Source organism: Capricornis sumatraensis, chromosome 5 (genome assembly GCF_032405125.1).
Source record: "Capricornis sumatraensis isolate serow.1 chromosome 5, serow.2, whole genome shotgun sequence".
Taxonomy (NCBI): Eukaryota; Metazoa; Chordata; class Mammalia; order Artiodactyla; family Bovidae; genus Capricornis; species Capricornis sumatraensis.
The window spans coordinates 119,006,695-119,028,306 of record NC_091073.1 but is presented as its reverse complement, the minus strand read 5'-3'; the positions used below and the strand labels follow the sequence as shown (position 1 = coordinate 119,028,306).

At 45.0% G+C, this 21,612-nt stretch overlaps 2 protein-coding genes across 3 annotated transcripts in view; both read right to left on the bottom strand.

Annotated features, from left to right (window-relative positions):
- Nucleotides 1-5,000, bottom strand: part of GALNT11 (polypeptide N-acetylgalactosaminyltransferase 11) — a 54,737-nt gene extending 49,737 nt beyond the window's left edge. For both annotated transcript variants that reach the window (XM_068973249.1, XM_068973251.1), the window contains exon 1: nt 4,837-5,000. The gene's annotated coding sequence lies outside the window, so the exon portion shown is untranslated. The remainder of the gene's footprint in view (nt 1-4,836) is intronic.
- Nucleotides 5,001-11,713: 6,713 nt separating this feature from the next.
- GALNTL5 (polypeptide N-acetylgalactosaminyltransferase like 5) overlaps nt 11,714-21,612 on the bottom strand; it is a 51,217-nt gene continuing 41,318 nt past the window's right edge. The window contains exons 7-8 of the mRNA XM_068972880.1: nt 15,172-15,321; nt 11,714-11,869 (exon numbers count right to left, since the gene is read on the bottom strand). Coding sequence (XP_068828981.1) covers nt 11,714-11,869; nt 15,172-15,321 — 306 coding nt within the window. The remainder of the gene's footprint in view (nt 11,870-15,171; nt 15,322-21,612) is intronic.

Genomic DNA, 21,612 nt, shown 5'->3' with positions numbered 1-21,612 from the left:
CCTGCTGCAGGGTTGGGGGCAGTGAGTGCAGCAGTGCATCATGGGACCTTTTGGAGGAGGTCGCCATGATCTTCATCATCTCCACCACAGTTTCAGTTCAGTCGCTCAGTCGTGTCCAACTCTTTCAGACCGATGAATCGCAGCACGCCAGACCTCCCTGTCCATCACCAACTCCTGGAGTCCACCCAAACTCTTGTCCACCATAGTTTGACCCCAGGTAAATAGCAGGTAGGGAACACAGCTCCACCCATCAACAGAAAATTGGATTAAAGATTTACTGAGCACAGCCCCGCCCATCAGAACAAGACCCAGTCCCCCTCAGTCAGTCTCTCCCACCAGGAAGCTTCCATAAGCCTCTTATCCTTCTCCATCAGAGGGCAGACAGACTAAAAACCACGGTCCCAGAAAACTAACCAATCTGATCACACTGACCACAGCCTTGTCTAACTCAATGAAACTGTGAGCCATGCTGTGTAGGGCCACCCAAGATGGACGGGTCATGGTGGAGAGTTCTGACGAAATGTGGCCCACTGGAGAAGGGAATGGCAAACCACTTCAGTATTCTTGCCTTGAGAACTCTATGAACAGTCCATATACACATGTATTTTCCTGCTTATCAGCTGAGAAGGTCTAGAAGAATAACACCCCCATGACAAGAAGCATACCTAGTGCCCAAATCTTGGTTTCTAACAGAATTCTCCAATAAAAAGAACCAAAGCTCCTTGAATAAATGACTGACTCTTGGACTGGGAAAGGAAATATGTAAGATAAGCCTCAAGTACCTTGTAGTGCCATAAAGTAAGAAAATGACACACAAAAGAAAACCAGGAAAAAAGAAATCCCAGAATGATGGGGATATGTTAAAGGAACAGATGGAACGAAATATAAGAGCTTACAAAGGCCATACCTAAAACAATTTAAGCAACAAAATAAAGTGGCACTGCATTATAGCCCAAAGTAAAGATAACTATCCATGAGTCCATAATGACAAAGATAATATTAAAAAAACTGATCACTAATAACTTATGTACAATCACTTTTCTTAACGTCTGAAATTTTGCGAAGTAAAACTTCTATATGTCTTTATACATATATACGTGTGTATTGAGATATATATATATATATATTACCCAACAACCAAATGCTCCTTTGACTCTGTATGTAGGTTGGTTTCCAGGGGTTATAATGTGCTGTGCTTACATAATTAAGTCCTCAAATAATTCTTGTCCATGGAATCACAGGACACAGATTCTAGTAGTCTATCCTTATAGGTTGTGTATTCATATCTATTAACTGTCTTCTCCTCACTTCTGCTTCCTCCTGGAAGATTCACTGGAGATCAACTTTACAAACTAGCCTGCAGAAACAGAATGTCCACATGGAAATGCCTGTTGCAGGTGATGTACAGACACAGAGTAGCAGAAGGGTGAACTGCCCCACTGAAGTTGGGCTCCTGGCTCCAAGTTCACTCTCTACACTCCAGTGGGTCTCAGCCAGAGCCCAAGATATTCGGCAATGTCTGGGGAAACTCAGCACCACCGGAGTCTTTTGGTAATGTCTGGAAATGCTTTTGGTTGCCATGACCAGGGACCCTGCTAACACCTGGTAGGGAGAGGCCAGGGATGTCGCTAAATCCCCTACAATGCACAGAACAGCCCCAAACAATGAAAAATTATCTGGCTCAAAATGTCAACAGTGCCAAGTTTGAGAAACTCTATTCTGTAACACCGGGGCTGGGACTCTACATGTAACATTTTTCGAACCCTTGAACAAGGAGGCAGGTAGAAATGCCAACCTTCCAGGCAGTTGGAAAATCCACTTATACAGTAGGCCCTCCATATCTTCAGTACCTCTGTACTGCAGGGTTCAACCAGTTGCAGATTTTGCTGTACTGTTAGTATTTACTGTTGAAAAAAATCTGCAAATTAACGGACCTGTGCATGCAGTTCAAATCTGTATTGCTCAAGGATCAGCTATACTGATAAATGAAACAACTTGGATGAACAGGGAAACACATATGAAAAAGTCTTCAGTCTCAATAATTACTACAGACATGCAAATAAAAATAAGCTACTATTTTTCAACTCTTGAAAAGTTAGTGTTAGTTGCTCAGTGGTGCCCGATTCTTTGTGACCCCATGGGCCCGCCAGATTCCTCTGACCATGTAATTCTCCAGGCAAGAATACTGGAGTGTGTTGCCATTCCATCTTCTCCAGGTTTTCCCCACCCAGAGATCCAACTTTCGGTCTCCTACACTGCAGGCAGAATTTTCACCGTCTGAGCCACCAGGAAAGCCCTTAAAAACCTTTATACCCTTATGGCCAAAAATCCTACTTTCTCTAAGAATAAAAATCCTAAAGAAATAATAAGTCGGGTGAAAAACTAGGCATTTCCTAAAGCAAACTCCAAAAAATGCTACAAAACAGATATAAAACACAGTATATAGAAACAAGTAGAAAGGACAAATTAAATTTGTATATTAAAAAAAAATACTTAAAGGAAATGCCTTATAGAACTTAAGATTTGACTTTAAAGATTAAGACTTCAATGGCCCAAAAGCTAAAATATCTCAAGCAGAAAGCTGAAGTCTTAAACAAACTGCAACATGTATTTGTTTTCCATTTTTCGAAAAGAATAGTAAGTAGGACTGTTGGTTACAAGGAATACACACATCTGGTTAAGGTTAGTGGAAATGACTAACTCTATGAGGACAGGCTGGGGCTACGACCCTGAGGGTGAGAATTAACTCATTCTACAAGCAAAATGAAGCTAACTAGGGTTTTTAAGCAAATGTACCTTAGGAAGAAAATCCTAGGAGCAATGTATAAAATGATTTGGGACAAAGGGAAATAAAATCTAAAACCAGGGAGCCAGTTAGAAAAGAAAAATTCCAAAAAGAGGCACGGTTTGCAATAGAGCTGTGAAAGTGAGTGGCAAGGAGAATCAGAGGCAGCACTGCCTGCACTTGTCAGCTTGACCAGATATAGGACCCTGCAGGAGAGAGGAAGAAAAGCAACACTCAGTTAAGTCTGTGAGGAGCACTTCCAAACGCAGGGTGTGCGGCTTCAATCCCTGGTCCGGAACTAAGGTTCCACATGCCTCATGGCCAAAAACCCCAAACAGAGAACAATATTGTAACAAATTTAATGAAACTTTTTAAATGGAGGGGAAGGGTTCTTTAAAAATAAAACAAAAACAAGTCTAAAAACACACAGATTTACAGTATGACCTAGCAATTCCACGCCAAGGTATGTATATCCCAAAGAATCAAAAACAGAGACTCATACAGACACATGTAAACACATGTTCACAGCAGCGTTATTCACAGTAGGCAAAAAATGGCAGCAACCTAGTGTCCATCAATGGATAAACAAATTGTTATACAGCCGCTCCGCCACATGTATGTATGTATCCAGCCATACAAAGGAAGGAAGTCTGAGATACACTACAGCGTGCATGAACCTTGAAAACTGACGAGAAATAAGCTGAAAAGGGCAACTATTGTATGATTTCAATTCTGTGAGGCATCTAGAACAAACAAATTCAGAGGCAGAAGGGACTGGGGGAGGGGAAAAGGGGAGTTACTGGACTTTGTGTTTAGAGTAAAAAACTTTTGGAAACAGTGGTTATGGTGACACAATATTGTGAATGTACTTAATACCTGAGTTGTATACTTTAAAAACGGTTAGAACAATAAACTTCAAGTTATGTGTACTTTACCACAATAAAAGACTAAAAAAGTGAAGATAGAACTCGAATTGCAAAGAACAGCGCAGAACTGTCAAGAGAAGGCAGGAAAAGTGTGGACTATTTCATGACGTTTAACTTGAAAACCTCAGCTGATATATACTGAGGGTAGAGAGGTTTTCTGGTTTCGATTTTTTGTCAAGGCAGAGTAGAACTTAACATATGGTATTTATCTAGGTAATAGCAAAGAACTGAAAGGAGTTAAAGGGGCGGGGGGCGGGGGAGGTCTGGCTTGTTATTTCGAGGGACGAAACGACCACCACAATATTTTATTGGTATTTTATTGGTGCACGGCAGCGTGAGAAGCATTTCAAAGTTATAATTTCATCTTATATTTGGAAAACCAACCAACCGATTGCTTTCCTAACACAGAGTAAAAAGGCCCGCAGGACGAAATATCTTCGATGAGAAAAATACACGAAGCTCTTCCATCACGAGCGTATTCAAATTCCTTAAAGGGTGAAATCAACCCGAAATGGAGGAGGGTCGGGGCTCGATATTTCTGTATTCAAACCACACGTATGTTAAGAGCCTGGGCAACTGTGCAAGGAAGCCAATTTCTTCAACAAGTGCACTTCAAAGAAACAGAAAAGGCAAACTTCAGATGCTCACCCACCGAATGCCCTGCGAGGACCCGGTCAAAGCCTGAGTGGCACCACCCAACCATGAAGAAACCAAAATTGTGTTTTTCTTCAAAAATCCTTCAAGGAACGGTCGCACACTGCCCGAATACTGTGGAAACCGAGGGCTGGGCCCCAGGGCGTGCACTCCTCGAGGCGCTCCGGTGTCTAGACGTTTGCAATTCCCCGCAGTCGTTTCTGGGGCACCGCGTTTTCTCAGACGCGCCGGCGGGGCCGGGGGTGGCTCCCCGCGCCGCCCGCCGCCCCCACAGGGCCCGGCGTCTCCTCAGGCCACCCCCGGCCGCACGCCGGGTCTGCGGCCCCAGACCCCGCGGAGGCAGGCGGCGGCCGAGGCGGAGGAAGCCGCCGGACCTCGCCCCCTCGGGGCAGCCGGGGCCGCGGCCGCTCGCGCTGAGGACACGGACGGAGGCCGCCCGGGTTCACACGCCGCCGGGCCGCCGCTACTCACCCCGACGCCGTCAGCGCAGCACCCCTGCCTCTCGGGACTCGGGCTGGGACATCCTCCCTCCCGCCGCGGCCCGGCTCCGAGCCGCATTCGCCGCCGCAACGGGCGGAGCCGCCTGGCAGGAAACGCAGCCCCGGGCACACAGGGGCTTCTCTGCCTCCCGCCCCCACCACGGGCTCAACCTGTGCCCGCGCCGCAGCCTCGGCCGGAGCGCGCGCCCGCGAGCGCCACGTGACCAGCGGGCCGCGGCCCCCGCGCTGACGTCACCGCCCGCTGCGGGCGCGCCGCGGCCCCGCCCCTGCTGGTGAGCTGGGCGGGGTCAGTTCTGCGGGCTGCGGGTTCTTAGCTCTCGTATACATGGGCTCATCAAGGACAGGTGTCTTAAACATATTAAAAGATGTGCGGTCCCACACATGTTATGATGGGTTAAAAATGTCAAGGCTGGGCAGAAGCTTGGGTTAAAATATCAGGAGCTGGTGACGAGAGCAGAAAAGTAGAGCACACCAGCAAGGCACATGGGCAGGCGGGCGGGGAGCTTACTAAAAACGCTGACTCCAGCCACAGAGGGGGACCCAAGGGTGTTGCAGTCCTCAAGCCATGACGTTGCGGTGAGTCCTGCCGCAGCCCCCAGCCACCTCGCCACGCCCGAACTGTGCACTCCGCCGATGGGAAGCAATAGGATTCTGGCTCTGGTTTTGGCTAGGCTGCATATCAGAGGAATGATCTCAATCAGCCCAGAAGCTTGCCTCTTCCCCTGCATAGAAAAGCACTAAATCCCTTTCCTTGCAATATCTGATTTTCTTTAACCTTTTAAGTTCCCACTGTCTGACCTTTGTTGCAGAAATTCTTATCTATCCTGGCTCCTCCCTTACTTCCTCAGAGCAGTCCCTCAGAGCTATCTGAGAGACTGCATTCCAGGCTTAAGTCCTTGGTTTTGTCCACTGAATAAACCGCAATACTCAACGTGTAGGTTATGCATTTTTTTTTTCAGTCAACAGGCCCCACGCCAGACCAACTTAGTAATTAAAATATGCATTTTACCGAGATCTCCAGGTGATTTATGTATAAAAAGTTTGAGATCAGTGTCCCAGGGTACAGTCAGTGCAGGAGACCTGCCAGTGACCTCAACTCTTGATGGTATTTAAATATCTGTCCTTCTGATGGGTCTGGAGCAGATCTGTTTCTAGCTCTTACTTCAGATGGGTTCATTCTGTCCCATCAAGCTAACATGCAACCATACCATTCCAGAAGTTGAAGTTTTCGTTAACTTCAACTGGAGGTGGTTTTGTCGTTCAGTCATGTCCAACTCTTGTGAGCCCATGGGCTGTAGCCCATCAGGCTCCTCCATCCATGGGATTCTCCAGGCAAGAATACTGGAGTAGGTTGCCATTTCCTTCTCCAGGGGATCTTCCCAACCCAGTGATCGAACCCAGGTTTCGTGCATTGCAGGCAGATTCTTTACCAACTTACAGGGAAGCTCCAATTTTTTACCATTAGAATGACATGAAAATACTTTTCACAGTATGGCGTTTAAACCCAGGGTCTTTGAGGCTGGGTGAATTAAGCTAGCATATGGGTTGTGTTCATTTGTCCGTATAATTGCCAGAGGAAATACAGGAAATTTAAATTTCAGTTAAAAGAAAACAATTCATTGGTATATCCCAAGGAATACATGGGACATACTTATGCTATTATTATTGTTTATCCAAAATTCAAATTCACCTGGGCATCCTGTACTTTTTCTTTTTGCTGTGCAGCCTGGGCTTCCCTGGTGGCTGAGAGGTTAAAGCATCTGCCTGTAATGCGGGAGACCTGGGTTCGATCCCTGGGTCGGGAAGATCCCCTGGAGAAGGAAATGGCAACCTACTCCAGTATTCTTGCCTAGAGAATCCCATGGATGGAGGAGCCTGATGGGCTACAGCCCACAAGGTCCAAAAGAGTCGACTTCACTCACTCATGTATCTTAGGTCCCTGACCAGGAACAGAACCCCTGTACCCCTCACAGTGGGAGCTCAGAGTTTTACCCACTGGACCATTGGGGAAGTCCCTATCTTGTACTTCTATTTGCTAAATCTGGCCATGCTAATCCTGGAGAAGTTCTAACATTAGTTTTCTGGTTTATGAAATGGCAGTAACTACAGGAACTATTTAATAGCTTATTAAGTTGTGTGGATGAAATGAGATAATCTATGCAGAGTACTTACCAAGGGGCATGAAACATAGTGAGCGCTCAGTAAGTGTTGGCTCTTTTTTTTATTTCATATCTCTGTGTCTTAGGTAAATTCCTGGAAGTACGCTTTTCTTACGGAATTCTCTGGCTAATTTAAGGCTTAGGAAATGGCTACCCACTCCAGTATTCTGGCCTGGATAATTCCATGGACAGAGGAGCGTGGCAGGCTACAGTCCACAGGGTCACAGAAAGTCAGACACAACTGAGCGACTTTCACTGAGCTTTTGGTCATACCCAAAACAGTTCCGTGACAAGCACTGTGCAGGTGAGCAGATTCTTCTCAACTACCTCCAGAATACGAATCAAATTTTAAAATTTCTATACAAAAACCCAAATTGCCACCTACGGGCAAGTATGGATTTCCTTTCAATCACACCAAACACTAGGATGTTGATTCTGATTTGTTTTCTCTTCCAGAGTCAGCTGAAATAATATTCAAGAGGAAACTGTTTAGGCAACCTTCTACATCATTTCTAAGACTCGTTCATGTTATCTAGTACCTGAACTAAACTGCATTAAAAAACTGAGACAATGTTAGGCCCATGGCTCTAAAAAGAACATTTCCCCACCTTGGTTCAATGTTGGTATTTACAACAGCTTTCTTTATGCTTACCAAACAAGAAGCTTCTCTAAAATTATACTACAATTCTCTTTTTGCCTTTGGCTGCATAACTTTTATTTTGTATATTACCCTAACTTTAATAGATTCATCAATTTATTACAATTGATTTTTTATTACTTTCTAGAAGCAGCTAGAAAGCAATGGCACCCCACTCTGGTACTCTTGCCTAGAAAATCCCATGGATGGAGGAGCCTGGTAGGCTGCAGTCCATGGGGTCGCTAAGAGTCGGACACGACTGAGTGACTTCACATTCAATTTTCACTTTCATGCATTGAAGAAGGAAATGGCAACCCACTCCGGTATTCTTGCCTGGAGAATCTCAGGGATCTGGGAGCCTGGTGGGCTGCCGTCTATGGGGTCGCACAGAGTTGCGCACGACTGAAGCGACTTAGCAGCAGCAGCAGAAGCAGCTAAGGTATAAATATGTGCCAAGAATATAATAATAATGTGGCTATTGCTTTGTTCTGCCAGATTGACTTGTAAAAGCTCAATCAAGTTACCCTAACCACCTGTAACAAACATGTGTGCTGTGCACACTCAGTCGTGTCTCGCGTTGCGACCCCATGGATTGTAGCCCCCCAGGCTCCTCTGCCCATAGAATTTTCCGGGCAAGAATTTGGGAGTGGGCTGCCATTACCTACCCAGGGGATCTTCCTGACCCAGGAATTGAACCTGCATCTCCTGCATCAGTTCAATTCAGTTCAGTTGCTCAGTCATGTCCGACTCCTTGCGACTCCATGAATCGCAGCACACCAGGCCTCCCGGTCCATCACCATCTACAGGAGTTCACTCAGACTCATGTCCATCGAGTCGGTGATGCCATCCAGCCATCTCATCCTCGGTCGTCCCCTTCTCCTCCTGCCCCCAATCCCTCCCAGCATCAGGGTCTTTTCCAATGAGTCGACTCTTCGCATGAGGTGGCCAAAGTACTGGAGCTTCAGCTTTAGCATCATTCCTTCCAAAGAAATCCCAAGGTTGATCTCCTTCAGAATGGACTGGTTGGATCTCCTTGCAGTCCAAGGGACTCTCAAGAGTCTTCTCCAACACCACAGGTCAAAAACATCAGTTCTTTGGTGCTCAGCCTTCTTCACAGTCCAACTCTCACATCCATACATGACCACAGGAAAAACCATAGCCTTGACTAGACGGACCTTAGTCCGCAAAGTAATGTCTCTGCTTTTGAATATACTATCTAGGTTGGTCATAACTTTTCTTCCAAGGAGTAAGCGTCTTTTAATTTCATAGCTGCAGTCACCATCGGCAGTGATTTTGGAGCCCAACAAAATAGAGTCAGCCACTGTTTCCACTGTTTCCCCATCTATTTCCCATAAAGTGATGGGACTGGATGCCATGATCTTCGTTTTCTGAATGTTGAGCTTTAAGCCAACTTTTTCGCTCTCCTCTTTCACTTTCATCAAGAGGCTTTTTAGTTCCTCTTCACTTTCTGCCATAAGGGTGGTGTCATCTGCATATATGAGGTTATTGATATTTCTCCCAGCAATCTTGATTCCCGCTTATGTTTCTTCCAGTCCAGCGTTTCTCATGGTATACTCTGCATAGAAGTTAAATAAGCAGGGTGACAATATACAGCCTTGACGTACTCCTTTTCCTATTTGGAACCAGTCTGTTGTTCCATGTCCAGTTCTAACTGTTGCTTCCTGACCTGCATACAGATTTCTCAAGAGGCAGGTTAGGTGGTCTGGTATTCCCATCTCGTGAAGAATTTTCCACAGTTTATAGTGATCCACACAGTCAAAGGTTTTGGCATAGTCAATAAAGCAGAAATAGATGTTTTTCTGGAACTCTCTTGCTTTTTCCATGATCCAGCAGATGTTGGCAATTTGATCTCTGGTTCCTCTGTCTTTTCAAAAACCAGCTTGAACATCAGGGAGTTCACAGTTCACATATTGCTGAAGCCTGGCTTGGAGAATTTTGAGCATTGCTTTACTAGCGTGTGAGATGAGTGCAATTGTGCGGTAGCTTGAGCATCCTTTGGCATTGCCTTTCTTTGGAATTGGAATGAAAACTGACTTTTTCCAGTCCTGTGGCCACTGCTGAGTTTTCCAAATTTGCTGGCATATTGCGTGCAGCACTTTCACAGCATCATCTTTCAGGATTTGAAACAGCTCAACTGGAATTCCATCACCTCCACTAGCTTTGTTCATAGTGATGCTTTCTAAGGCCCACTTGACTTCACATTCCAAGATGTCTGGCTCTAGATTAGTGATCACATCATCATGATTATCTGGGTCGTGAAGATCTTTTTTGTACAGTTCTTCCGTGTATTCTTGCCACCTCTTCTTAATATCTTCTGCTTCTGTTGGGTCCATACCATTTCTGTCCTTTATCAAGCCCATCTTTGCATGAAGTGTTCCCTTGGTATCTCTAATTTTCTTGAAGAGATCTCTAGTCTTTCCCATTCTGTTCTTTTCCTCTATTTCTTTGCATTGATCACTGAAGAAGGCTTTCTTATCTCTTCTTGCTCTTCTTTGACATCAGCAGGTGGATTCCTTACCACTAGCACCACCTGGGAAGCCTGGTACCATATGGGCACAGGTTTTCCCCATCTCTTTCTAGCAATAGATTTTATAGAGTATTTTGCCAAACACCATGGATTTAAAGACATTATAAACTGGTTCTTTTTTTTTTTTTACATTGTATATATTATTTTAAAGAACACAAGCTCCATGAAGGGACAGATGTTTACCTGCTCCATTGTCCCCTGTGTCCCAGCACCTAGACACACACCTGGCCTGAGCTGACGTCCAGTTGCTGATAGAATGAGCTTAAATAGATGAGTTGTTTCCTGTTATATAAAACTATATTTTCTCCAGCAGAAGCTATGTTTAGTGATTCTAAGTCTCCTCCTTTCTACTCCTTTCAGTGTGTTCCTGCCCTCGTTTTCTCATTCTCTTTGTTTTTGAATTAAATATATTTTCACTTTTCTAGCTGGTTCACCGTGGTAAATGCCACCGCCATCCCCCTAGCCTGACAGAAGTACTTTAATACACCTGGGAGTGTGTCCCCCCGGGATAGATATGGAAGCTCGTTACTTCTTCCACAATCCCAGCTAAACAATTCTCAAGTCACGTCAAACAGATTATCAACAAGGCGTGCAGGCCAAGAAGTGTCAGGAGAGCTGTAGCCCAGAGCCATAAGGAGGGAACAGGCAGGAAAAAGGCAAAATCAGAAGCAAGGAAGAGGGAACGTCTCCGATTAACTGAAGGGCTGACAGGAACAAATAGGGAGGCTGGGCTGGAGAGCTGGGTCATCCAGGCAAGTGGCTGGACATTAAAAACTCAGGAAACCAACCAAGCAAGGCATCAGGGTCAGAAGCTGCACCAGCAGCGAGAAAGGAGCTCAGTACAGTTGAGCCAAAGTTATTTTGGACCAATCAAGGCTCTCTGAGAGTGTCTTTCTGGGGAGGTCACTGGCCCCGGTCACCTATCTGCGGTAGGATTTGAGTTGACCAAGAGTGGAGCAATCCTTATGGCCTACCAGGGCGAAGCAGGCTTGGCAAATGCACTGTGTTCAGTCATGTCTGACTCTTTGTGGCCCCATGGACTGTAGGCCCCCAGGCTCTTCTGTCCATGGAATTTTCCAGGCAAGAATAATGGAGTGGGTTGCCATTTCCTACAATCTTCCCTACCCAGGGACTGAACCTGCATCTCTTGAGTCTCCTGCGTTGGCAGGTGGGTTCTTTACCAGTAGTGTCATCTGGGGCTTGGCAAATAATTGGAAATGATACACTGTATCTCAATCAATTTGGATAGCCTAAATTGTGTGACAACATGCATTTCCAGTGTTCAAGGTCTTGCCGCCCCATAAATTTAGAGGCAGAAGAGAAACAAAGTACCCAGAGCCATCATTAAAGGAAGGAAAAAAGGCAATTCTGGTGTCAACCATTCTGGTTGTATTTATTATTGTATTTCACATAATTTCATAATGGTCCAAACTTGTCCCTTCTCTATGTTGAAGGACTAGGGGACTTTTTAACCCTTTATTAATGAAAACGACTGGTGTTCCTTTCATGAGATTGTCTCAGATGCCTCCAATTCTGGGAAGATAGTATCCAAATACCACTGAAATGACTTGCAACCCAATCGTTTCCTTAACTCAACACGCTCACTAATGTTTCCATAGGCAGCAGACTTCAGAGCGGGTCTTCGTAGAAAAAACTCTTCCTAAATGGAAAGAGTCATTTCATGAAACCAAACAAATTTTAGTCATATCTAACAGAGCAGTGTCTAATTTTATCATCTAACAGAGCAGTATATATTTTCATCATTTGAACTAAAATAAAACAATCAACAATAAACCTTTTCCTCTGTGTGGGGCGGGCAGACACACACGAGACCCGGGACTCACTCAGCCCCAGCTGTTCACAGGATGCGCTGTGACCACCGCGATGAAAGCAGGGTAGAGGGATGAAGAAGTCTAGGTCCTGCTTCTCAAAAGCCCAGAATCAAAGCTACCTACGGCACCGTTCCCCCTTTCTCTTGATCTCCCCAAACCCCTCACTCCCCAGCCCCCATCAACACTTCCATGGTTTCAGAAACAGAGAGTGGTGCAGTGGCTAAGGGAACCCTGACTCTGGGGGAGGACATCCTGGCGCCAGTCTCTCCCTCCGCCACAGTGTAGGTGACAGCGTAGACACTGAAGGACAGTTTGGACATTCATCAAGATTTAAGCAGGCACTTAATTCATAGCCCATGAGTCCATGTTTTCAGATTTAGTCAAGATATATCTCTACAAATGTGCAAAAAGACATGGGAAAAGGATGTTCATTTCAGCAGAGTTAAGGAATAACAAAACGCTGAGATGACCAGAATGTTATCTATGGGGGCTGTTTATTAATGGGATCAGTTTTAGGAAATCTATTCAAACGAGATGTTTAAAAGAATGACATGTTCATATGTTCTGATTTTAAGACTTTGAAAGTATGTTTTTAAATTATATACATAAATGGAAAATTCTAAAACAAAATACTGATGCTCAAATCTAGTTATGTAAAAGGATATACACTCCTGTGTACGTGCACGTAACAGAAACTAGAGAGTAAGTTAGTGACGGCTTCTGAGGGCTAAAACTATGGGCTTCAGAAGCTTTTCACGTCATACTTCTCAATACTGTAAGGCTTTAAAAAATGCAGATGCTTCACCTTTTTAAAAATAATTTTTAAATATCAGGAAATACAGTAAGCAAACAAAAGAAGCACATCAATATACATGTGCACCTTAATGAATTATCAAAAGATCAACCTGAACAAACTTGGCTAGGCCAAGACATAGAACAAACCAGTACCTCAGAAGCCACTTGCCTTTTCCTTCACGATCATAATTCTTCCTCATAAGTTTGACTGATTATGACTTCCTCATAATCAGGAGTGCTATCCTGATTATGTGTTCATTTCTTTGCTTTTCTTTCTGGCATTGATATCTAATTATTCATGCATAAATGCTATGGTTTGCTATTGTGGTTTTAACTTTATAGAAATGGGACAATACAGTATGTATGCTATTGTGTTTGGCTTTTGTTCACCGTCTTGAAGATTTAGCTATACTGCTGTGTGTGCATCTAAAGTTGGTTAATTCTCATTGCTACACAGAAGTATATCGATTAAACATATCATATTTACCCTATTCCATTCCCCTCCTGATAAGCATTAGCGTTGTATTCCGTTTTGGCTAACACAATCAGTGCTGTTTATAAACATTCCTGTTCATCTGTTCTGGTGCACAGAAGCACCCATTCTGTAGTGTCTACACAGGATGGACTTGCTAGATCACGGGATATTCATTATCTTTTATTATTTTACTCAATAGTGCCAAACTGTTGCCCAAAAGTCGTTTGTAACAATTAACACTCCCACCCACAATGTCTGAGACTGCCTATGCTTGCCCACACATGATCCTGTCAGGCTTCAAAAATGTTTCACCCCTCCAGGTAGCTATGTAAAAATATCTCATTGAGGTTTTAATTCATATTTCCCTGCTTACTAAAGAATGTGAAGTATTATTACTTTTATAATTTAAAATAATAAAGAAATATTAGCTCAAGACCAGGATATATACTATCACAGAGAGAGTCTTCCATATTTCTACCTGTGTATCTGCAATGAGGTCTTGTGGCTACTGTCCACATCAGTTTGAACTTTCAAATTAAAACGAAGCTGTATCTATATGCTCTCTATAAGCACATTCTAAAGGTCCTGGCAAGAGGCTGAAAGCATGGGGAGTGCACGCATGAAGGGGCCTGGCTTTGATGTAAAAACCTTTGACCGGGAAGGAAAAGAGGTAGCAAAGACCCTCATGTGTGGTGCTTCAACCGCATCGCTTGGGACTTGGTAGCGAGTCGAGGAAGAGAATCTAAAGACGTATGCACGGGAATGGGGACAGAGAGGCGTCTGCTGCAGAGGGGCAGTCTTGGGAGTGGGAAATAGACCTGGGGAAGAAAAAAAAGACTTTGTGTGTTGGTCGATTCACTTCTGAGAAACCTGAGTTTCCCTAGAGATTAAAACAATGAATAAGTTGCAAGTGGAGTGGGTTACTCCTTGGAAGAAAAGTTATGACCAACCTAGATAGTATATTCAAAAGCAGAGACATTACTTTGCCGACTAAGGTCCGTCTCGTCAAGGCTATGGTTTTTCCTGTGGTCATGTATGGATGTGAGAGTTGGACTGTGAAGAAGGCTGAGCGCCGAAGAATTGATGCTTTTGAACTGTGGTGTTGGAGAAGACGCTTGAGAGTCCCTTGGACTGCAAGGAGATCCAACCAGTCCATTCTGAAGGAGATCAACCTTGGGATTTCTTTGGAAGGAATGATGCTAAAGCTGAAACTCCAGTACTTTGGCCACTTCATGCCAAGAGTTGACTCATTGGAAAAGACCCTGATGCTGGGAGGGATTGGGGGAAGGAGGAGAAGGGGACGACCGAGGATGAGATGGCTGGATGGCATCACTGACTCAATGGACGTGAGTCTGAGTGAACTCTGGGAGATGGTGATGGACAGGGAGGCCTGGTGTGCTGCGATTCATGGGGTTGCAAAGAGTCGGACACGACTGAGTGACTGAACTGAACTGATCTGAACTGTGGTGGGTTAGAAGGAACTGATCGAGCATAGAGTGTGAAAATGAGCGGGTGAGGAACTGAAAGGGCACGTCTGTGCTGAGTTGCTTCAGTCATGCCTGACTCTGCAATCCTATGGACTGTTGCCCCCCAGGCTCCTCTGTCCATGGGATTCTCCAGGCAAGAATACTGGAGTGGGTGGCCGTGCCCTCCTCCAGGGGGTCTTCCCCACCCGGGGATGGAACCCTTGTCTCTTATGTCAACCTGCTTTGGCAGGCAGGTTCTTTGCCACTCACACCACTTGGACCCTAATTTAAGGAAAAGCACAAAATTTGGTATCTGGAAGGCAGAGAAGTCTTCTTCAGAGCTAGTCCCTCTCTTCCCTGACTCATCTTCCCAAACCAGGGATGTGTCCTTCACCTTGTATTCATCCAGCCAAATGTGTGCCAGTCTGAGATTGTTATATTCCACGACTTTCATAATTTCAGAGTGGTTTGTCATGTGTTGCCTATTGATGTGTCCAACTCGAGAGCAGGGGATTACATAGAGCTGGCCTCCACACATCCAGATCTGTAGACGTAAGGAGAACAGAAAACACAGTAATGATTAGTGTCTGTTTGCTAAAATGCAACTGCTGAATTAAAACAGAAACAACAGCAGCCATCATTAAGTGTCTTATTTCATTTAATCCTCACAGCAACCTTATACTGTGATCATCCCCGTTCTACAGATGAAGAAACTAATACCTACATCACTCAAGAAGTTTGCCCAGTAATGTAGTGGCAGAGCACAAATTTCAAACTCAAATCTGGCCCCAGAGTCATGGCTCTGAATACTAAGTGGTCCTGCCTTGCCCGTACATAACCAGTTCTGATGCTGATCATAGGAAGACTGACAAGATACTTTGTCTTAGGCTATTCTCAAACAATATGCTGAAAGTAACATTTCCTGAGACTATTGAGTACTACTGGCTGTTGGGTTCAGTCGCTCAGTTGTGTCCAACTCTTTGCAACCCCATGGACTGCAGCCCACCAGGCTCCTCTGTCCATGGGATTTCTCCAGGCAAGAATAGTGGATTGGGTTGGCTGTTAGTAGGTAACAAAAGAAACATTGATCATGGGTGACTTCAGTTATCCCTCTTTTTTGGTACTTAAAGCACTTTATAATGCTTATTTTTAATAACTTTTTTTTACTACACACAAAAAGTATGACCATAGGAAAAACAAGTGTAGAAAAGCAAACAGGAAAAAAGTCACCTTTTAAAGACTTCATCAGTCAATACTAATCTAAATTGTTGTTTAGTTGCTAAGTTGTGTCCCACTCTTTTGCAACTCCATGAACTCTAGCCCACCAGGCTCCTCTGTTCATGGGACTTACGAGGCAAGAATACTGGAGTGGGTTGCCATTTCCTTCTCTAGGGGATCTTCCCGACCCAGGGGTTGAACTCATGCCTTCTGCACTGGTAGGGGAATTCTTTACCACTGAGCCACCAGGGGAACCGCCTAATAATCCAAGTGTGTATGCATATATACATAGATACACAACAGTAAGATAACCTGCTTTTTTAATTTAATGTTTTGCAAAGTTATTTTTAAAGTCTTGTATTATTTGGAATAATACAAGAATATTGGAATGTTGGTAGTTTTAATTTTTTTGATTATTATAGATAATACCACAAAGAATGTGCTTGTAATATAAACCTCAGGTAGAGTATACTTACACAACTCTTCCATTTAATTCAGTGACTCTTACATTGTTCCTAGATCAGCAGCATCCGCATCAGTGGGGAACTCACAAATGTAAATCCCTGGGCCTACCCAGACCTACTGACCCAGGAATGCTGGGTCTGGGGGCCCAGTATTTCCGCACTTCAATCAGTTCTTTAGGTGATTCTGATGCATTTTAAAGTGTGAGAACCACTGTTCTAATTAATCAAGGTCATCCATCCCAGATTTATGGATGTTTTCTTAGGAAATCCACCTAATCATTTAAAATAAGACTCATTAAAACAATACTCAAAAGTATTATGGTGAAAATATCAGACAGTCAGAAAGGATCATGTTAAAGAAAAGGGGAAAGCAGAACTTCTGGCATGAGACCTAATGACTGGTACAACAAACTTCCAGGGTTCTTTAGAAATACCCGGAAATATCCAACCAGTCCCTCCTAAAGGAGATCAGTCCTGGGTGTTCTTTGGAAGGACTGATGTTGAAGCTGAAGTTCCAATGCTTTGGCCATCTCATGCGAAGAGCTGACTCATTGGAAAAGACTCTGATGCTGGGAGGGATTGGGGGCAGGAGGAGAAGGGGACGACAGAGGATGAGATGGCTGGATGGCATCACTGACTCGATGGACGTGAGTTTGAGTGAACTCCGGAAGATGGTGATGGACAGGGAGGCCTGGTATGCTGCGATTCATGGGGTCGCTGAGAGTCGGACACGACTGAGCGACTGAACTGAACTGATCCCCATAAAATGTCTACAAACATTGACTTCTTCTCCAGAATCCATGCCACAGTATCTTCACCTGGCTCGCTCAGTTGGTAGAACGTGAGACTCTTAGGTGAATCACAAGGGATTTCCCTGATGGTCTAGTGGTTGAAAATCCAGCTTGCAGTGGGGAGAACATGTGTTCAATCCCTGGTCAGGGAATTAAGATCCCACATGCTGTGGGGCCATTAAGCCCACACCCCCACACCAAAACTACTGAGTCTGCTCACCACAGGGAGGATCCTACATGCCACAGCTGAGATTCAATGCAACCAAACAAATAAAATAAATTTTTAAAAAATAATAGAATAAAATGAATGACACAGTAGAAAATCCCTTAGACCAGAAGTCCAAAAATTTAGGTTCTTTTTCATCTTTGCTACATGCTGATGACCAGACATACCCTCTCTGAATCTCTTTCTCACCTGCAGTTGAGAACTAAATAGTTGATCATTTAAGCTACTGCTTGGGGGTGCTTTGTTATGCAGCAAAAGCAACCTGATACCAGTCACCTGCAATGTTTTAATCTCTTTTTCAAGAGATCTTAAGGAAATTTGGAAAAATCAGTAATATCCATTTAATCATTAGGATGAATACAGAAGTATTTATTATTGTTGGTGCAGTCTTATATGTGTGAAATGTTTCTTATCAAAAAAGAAATCTGGCTGTGAGCAGAGAATAGAAAACAAAAGTCAAGTAACCAAAGTGATCAAGGGGGAGTGAAAGTAAAACGTATATTAAAAGACTTTCTCAAAAAATCAAATTGAGGATGCAATCGCAATTTAGCCCCATTTTCATGGGACCCATGCAGTTGCTCCCTTCCTCTCGATTCATTCTCAAAGGGACACGATCCATCTGGACATGCCTTTTGTGCTGCTCATTGTCCATGTAGGAGACGGTCAGCTTTCTTTCTCGGATATACTCCTGGAAGTAGTCTCTCCAGCTCCCAGTATTACCATTATTATTGGAGGAGGAAGAGGATGGTGAGGAGGGAGAATGTCCCATCAAGAGTGAGTATAGTGGGACTTCTCTGGTGGTCCAGAGGCTAAGACTCCACGCTCCCAAAGCAGGGCATCTGAGTTCGGTCCCTGGTCCAGGAACTAGACCCCACATGCCACAACTCAGAGTTCACAAGCCACAACTAAAGATCCCACGTGCTGCAATTAAGACCTGGTGCAGCCAAACAGATAGATTAATAATAAAAAAAAGACCATAAAAAAAGAGTTAGTATAGTTTAATACTTCAGAGTCCAAACTCTGAGGCCACTCCATGTGGTTCAAATCCCCCATGAGCCGTGTGATCTGGGGCAAGTCACCGGAGTTACTCAATCCATTTGTGTCTCAGTTTCCTCATCTGTAAAGCAAGGATAACAACAGTACTGGTCTTACTACTGAGCCTGCGCACTTCAGAGCCCGCCTGCCACAGCTAAAGAGCTTGTGTGGCAAAACTAGAGAGCCTATGCCCCTAGAAAGATTGTGCACTGAAAGGAGAGATCCCACGGAAAGCAGCAAAGGCCCTGCGTGCAGCAACTAAGATCCAACACAGCCAGATAAGTAAAAAAAAAAAAAAAAAGTACCTGCCTCATGGGATTGTTACGAACATCAGATAATCTGACGCTGGTAAAGCGCGTAGCATTTGTGTTTTGTAAAATGAGAGTGTCTCTGCTGTAGTGAAGTGTGGTAGATCGCAAGCATGGCCACACATGCTTTTCATTCCTACCTGCACATCTAACTGCTGTGTAACTCTGTACTCCATTCATCAGGAAATGAGTTTTATTTCTCCATCTCTTGAAACTGGTCTTGGCCTTGTGACTTGCTTTGGCCAAGAGGCCATTAACAAAGGTGATGCTTGAAAAGTGTGTGCACCACTTTGGGATCTGCTGCCCTTGGGAACCTGGTGACCACTTCACAGTGAATGAACCTCACTAGCCTGCCTAACCACAAGAGACAAACAGTCTGGTCATCTCCACTGCCCCAACACTGGACACTGGCCAATGTCCAGACATGTAGATGAGGCCATCCCATGCTAGCCAGCACCAGCTGACCCTCCAGATGAACACAGATGTGTAAGCAGTACCAGTAAAATCAACCCTCTTGGCTGTGACCGAAAGAACCACTTTAGCAACACAACAACTTTTGAGGAGTAACAGTTGATTATTGTTTCAAGCCACTGTATTTTGGGGACAGTTTGTTACACAGCAAAAACTAACTGATACACTAAGGAAGTAAATGGGACCTCTTATCCCCTTAGCTGTGCTCATTCCAGAAACTTGGTGTGATTGATGAAAATACTGTTCTGCAAACACTGTCTCACTCTCCACCCCTCACCAAGGAGCAGAGTACATTGCTCTGACACTGACCTTGGGCCTGTCCATTTGGCATGCTTTGGCCCATGGAACGTGAGCAGACACAGTGCCTCTGGAGACTTTAGACAGGCTGTGTGGGTTGCCCTGACTTTCGCCTTCCTACTGTCAACATAAGAACATGCCCAGGGTTGCTAGTAGAATGACCAGCAAAGCTGAGCAGACTCAGAGACCAGCCCCACCAGTGTAAATGCCCAGGCAGAGCCATGCTGGCCGACCCACAGACATCTGAAAGAAGAAAGTAGATGCTTCTTGTTCTGAATTGCCTGGTTTTGAGCTGGTCTATAACAAGCATCATCATGGCATTAGCTGACTGGTAACTGGGCTGTCCTTGACACCCCTTTCTCTCAGCACCCACCTAGCTGGTCAGCATACCTATGGGACATTCTTATGATGGTAACGTGTAGGCAACTGGTCACAGAAGCTTATGACTCAGGAGAAGGAACCGGGAAGGGGCAAGAATTGGTATCACTTGCATCTATTAGTCATGCAAACATGACCTGGATAAGGTTATGGAGCAGGTGAAGCGAGCAGAGAGGGACATGGGGAAACCCCTACAGGGTGGCAATTCTGAGCAGTAACTGATCTTAGCAGGGGTCTGGGAGCTGAGCAGCTTGCCTGATCCTCAGGGTGTAGACCCTGGAGAACCTGCTTCAGCCCTTCTCTAGCACAAACCCAATGCTTGTGGTTTGCTCTCAAACTACAACCTCCGCGGGCTGCAGCAACCGTGGGCTGAACCTGAGCTGGTGTCCCGGTCTAAGGGCCCAGTCTGGAGGTGAGGCAGGTGGTTCTCCAGGTGTAGAGCAGGGCCTTGGGCCCAAGCAGTGTCCTGACCCTTTGGGGTACAGTGGGATGGAGCCCTGGGGCAGGGGAGCCAGCCTGCCCCAGAGTGCAGGGCGCAGGCTGCCTGCTCTCTCAGGGAACCACAGGTGCCGACTTGGAGCCTGATTCTGAGACTTATTCCGAGGTTGGAATTGAAGCTGTAGCTCTGAGGGCACCAGCAAATCATCACTTCCCACAAGCAATGGTAACACCGAGCTCGGGGCGACTAAAGAAAGTTCAGGGCATCGGAGGCATCCAATATATGGCCAGCCTTATTGAGAAGCCTGGGCTCAATAAGGCTGGTAAAGCATCTGTCTGCAATGCGGGAGACCCGTGTTCAATCCCTGGGTTGGGAAGATCCCCTGGCGAAGGAAATGGCAATCCACCCCAGTACTCTTGCCTGGAAAATCCCACATACGGAGGAGCCTGGGAGGCTACAGTACATGGGGTGGCAAAGAGTCGGACATGACTGAGCGACTTCACATTCATTCATTAGTGAGAAGTGACTTAGAAACTGGGTAAACCGGAGCTGGGGGGCCGGTGCGGGGAGCCTTAAGACCTGAAGCTGAATAGATCATACAAGCCAGGAAGGGATAGGTTTGGAGCACACTGCTTGTGAGTTCTGTGAATCTGCCAAGTTATACTACCTCTCTGTGCCTCGGTTTCTCCACTCTAAACAGGAGACGATGCGGGTACCTACCTCCCAGATTTATTGTCAGGATGAAGTGAGCTAATATCTGTAATATTTCAGAGTGGTACATGTCACACATGGTAACAACTGGAAAACCAAATGCATTTGTATTTTCACATCTCACCTTACATGCCACTTCTGCAGGGAAGCAACTGAAGACACTTCCCTCCCCCAAGACAAGGCCAGGTTCCCCTTCTATATGACCTCACAGTACTCTGTATTTCTCCTTCATTGCAGTGATCAGAAATACAACTAAATAACTAATCATCTCACTCTACCCCAAAGAGAATGGAAGCTTTATACCGTTCGAAACCACTTCCACATTAAGGGCTGCTGTACTTTAGCACCCAGTACAGTGCTTGGCACATAACAGTTTCTCAGTAAATATTGTTGAGTGAGTGAGTGAGTGAGTGAATGAAAGGGGATTGCGTCTTCTGGATACCCAGCACGTGGCACAGCCTGATGCAAGAGCTACTCCTTAGATGATGGGTGTGTTG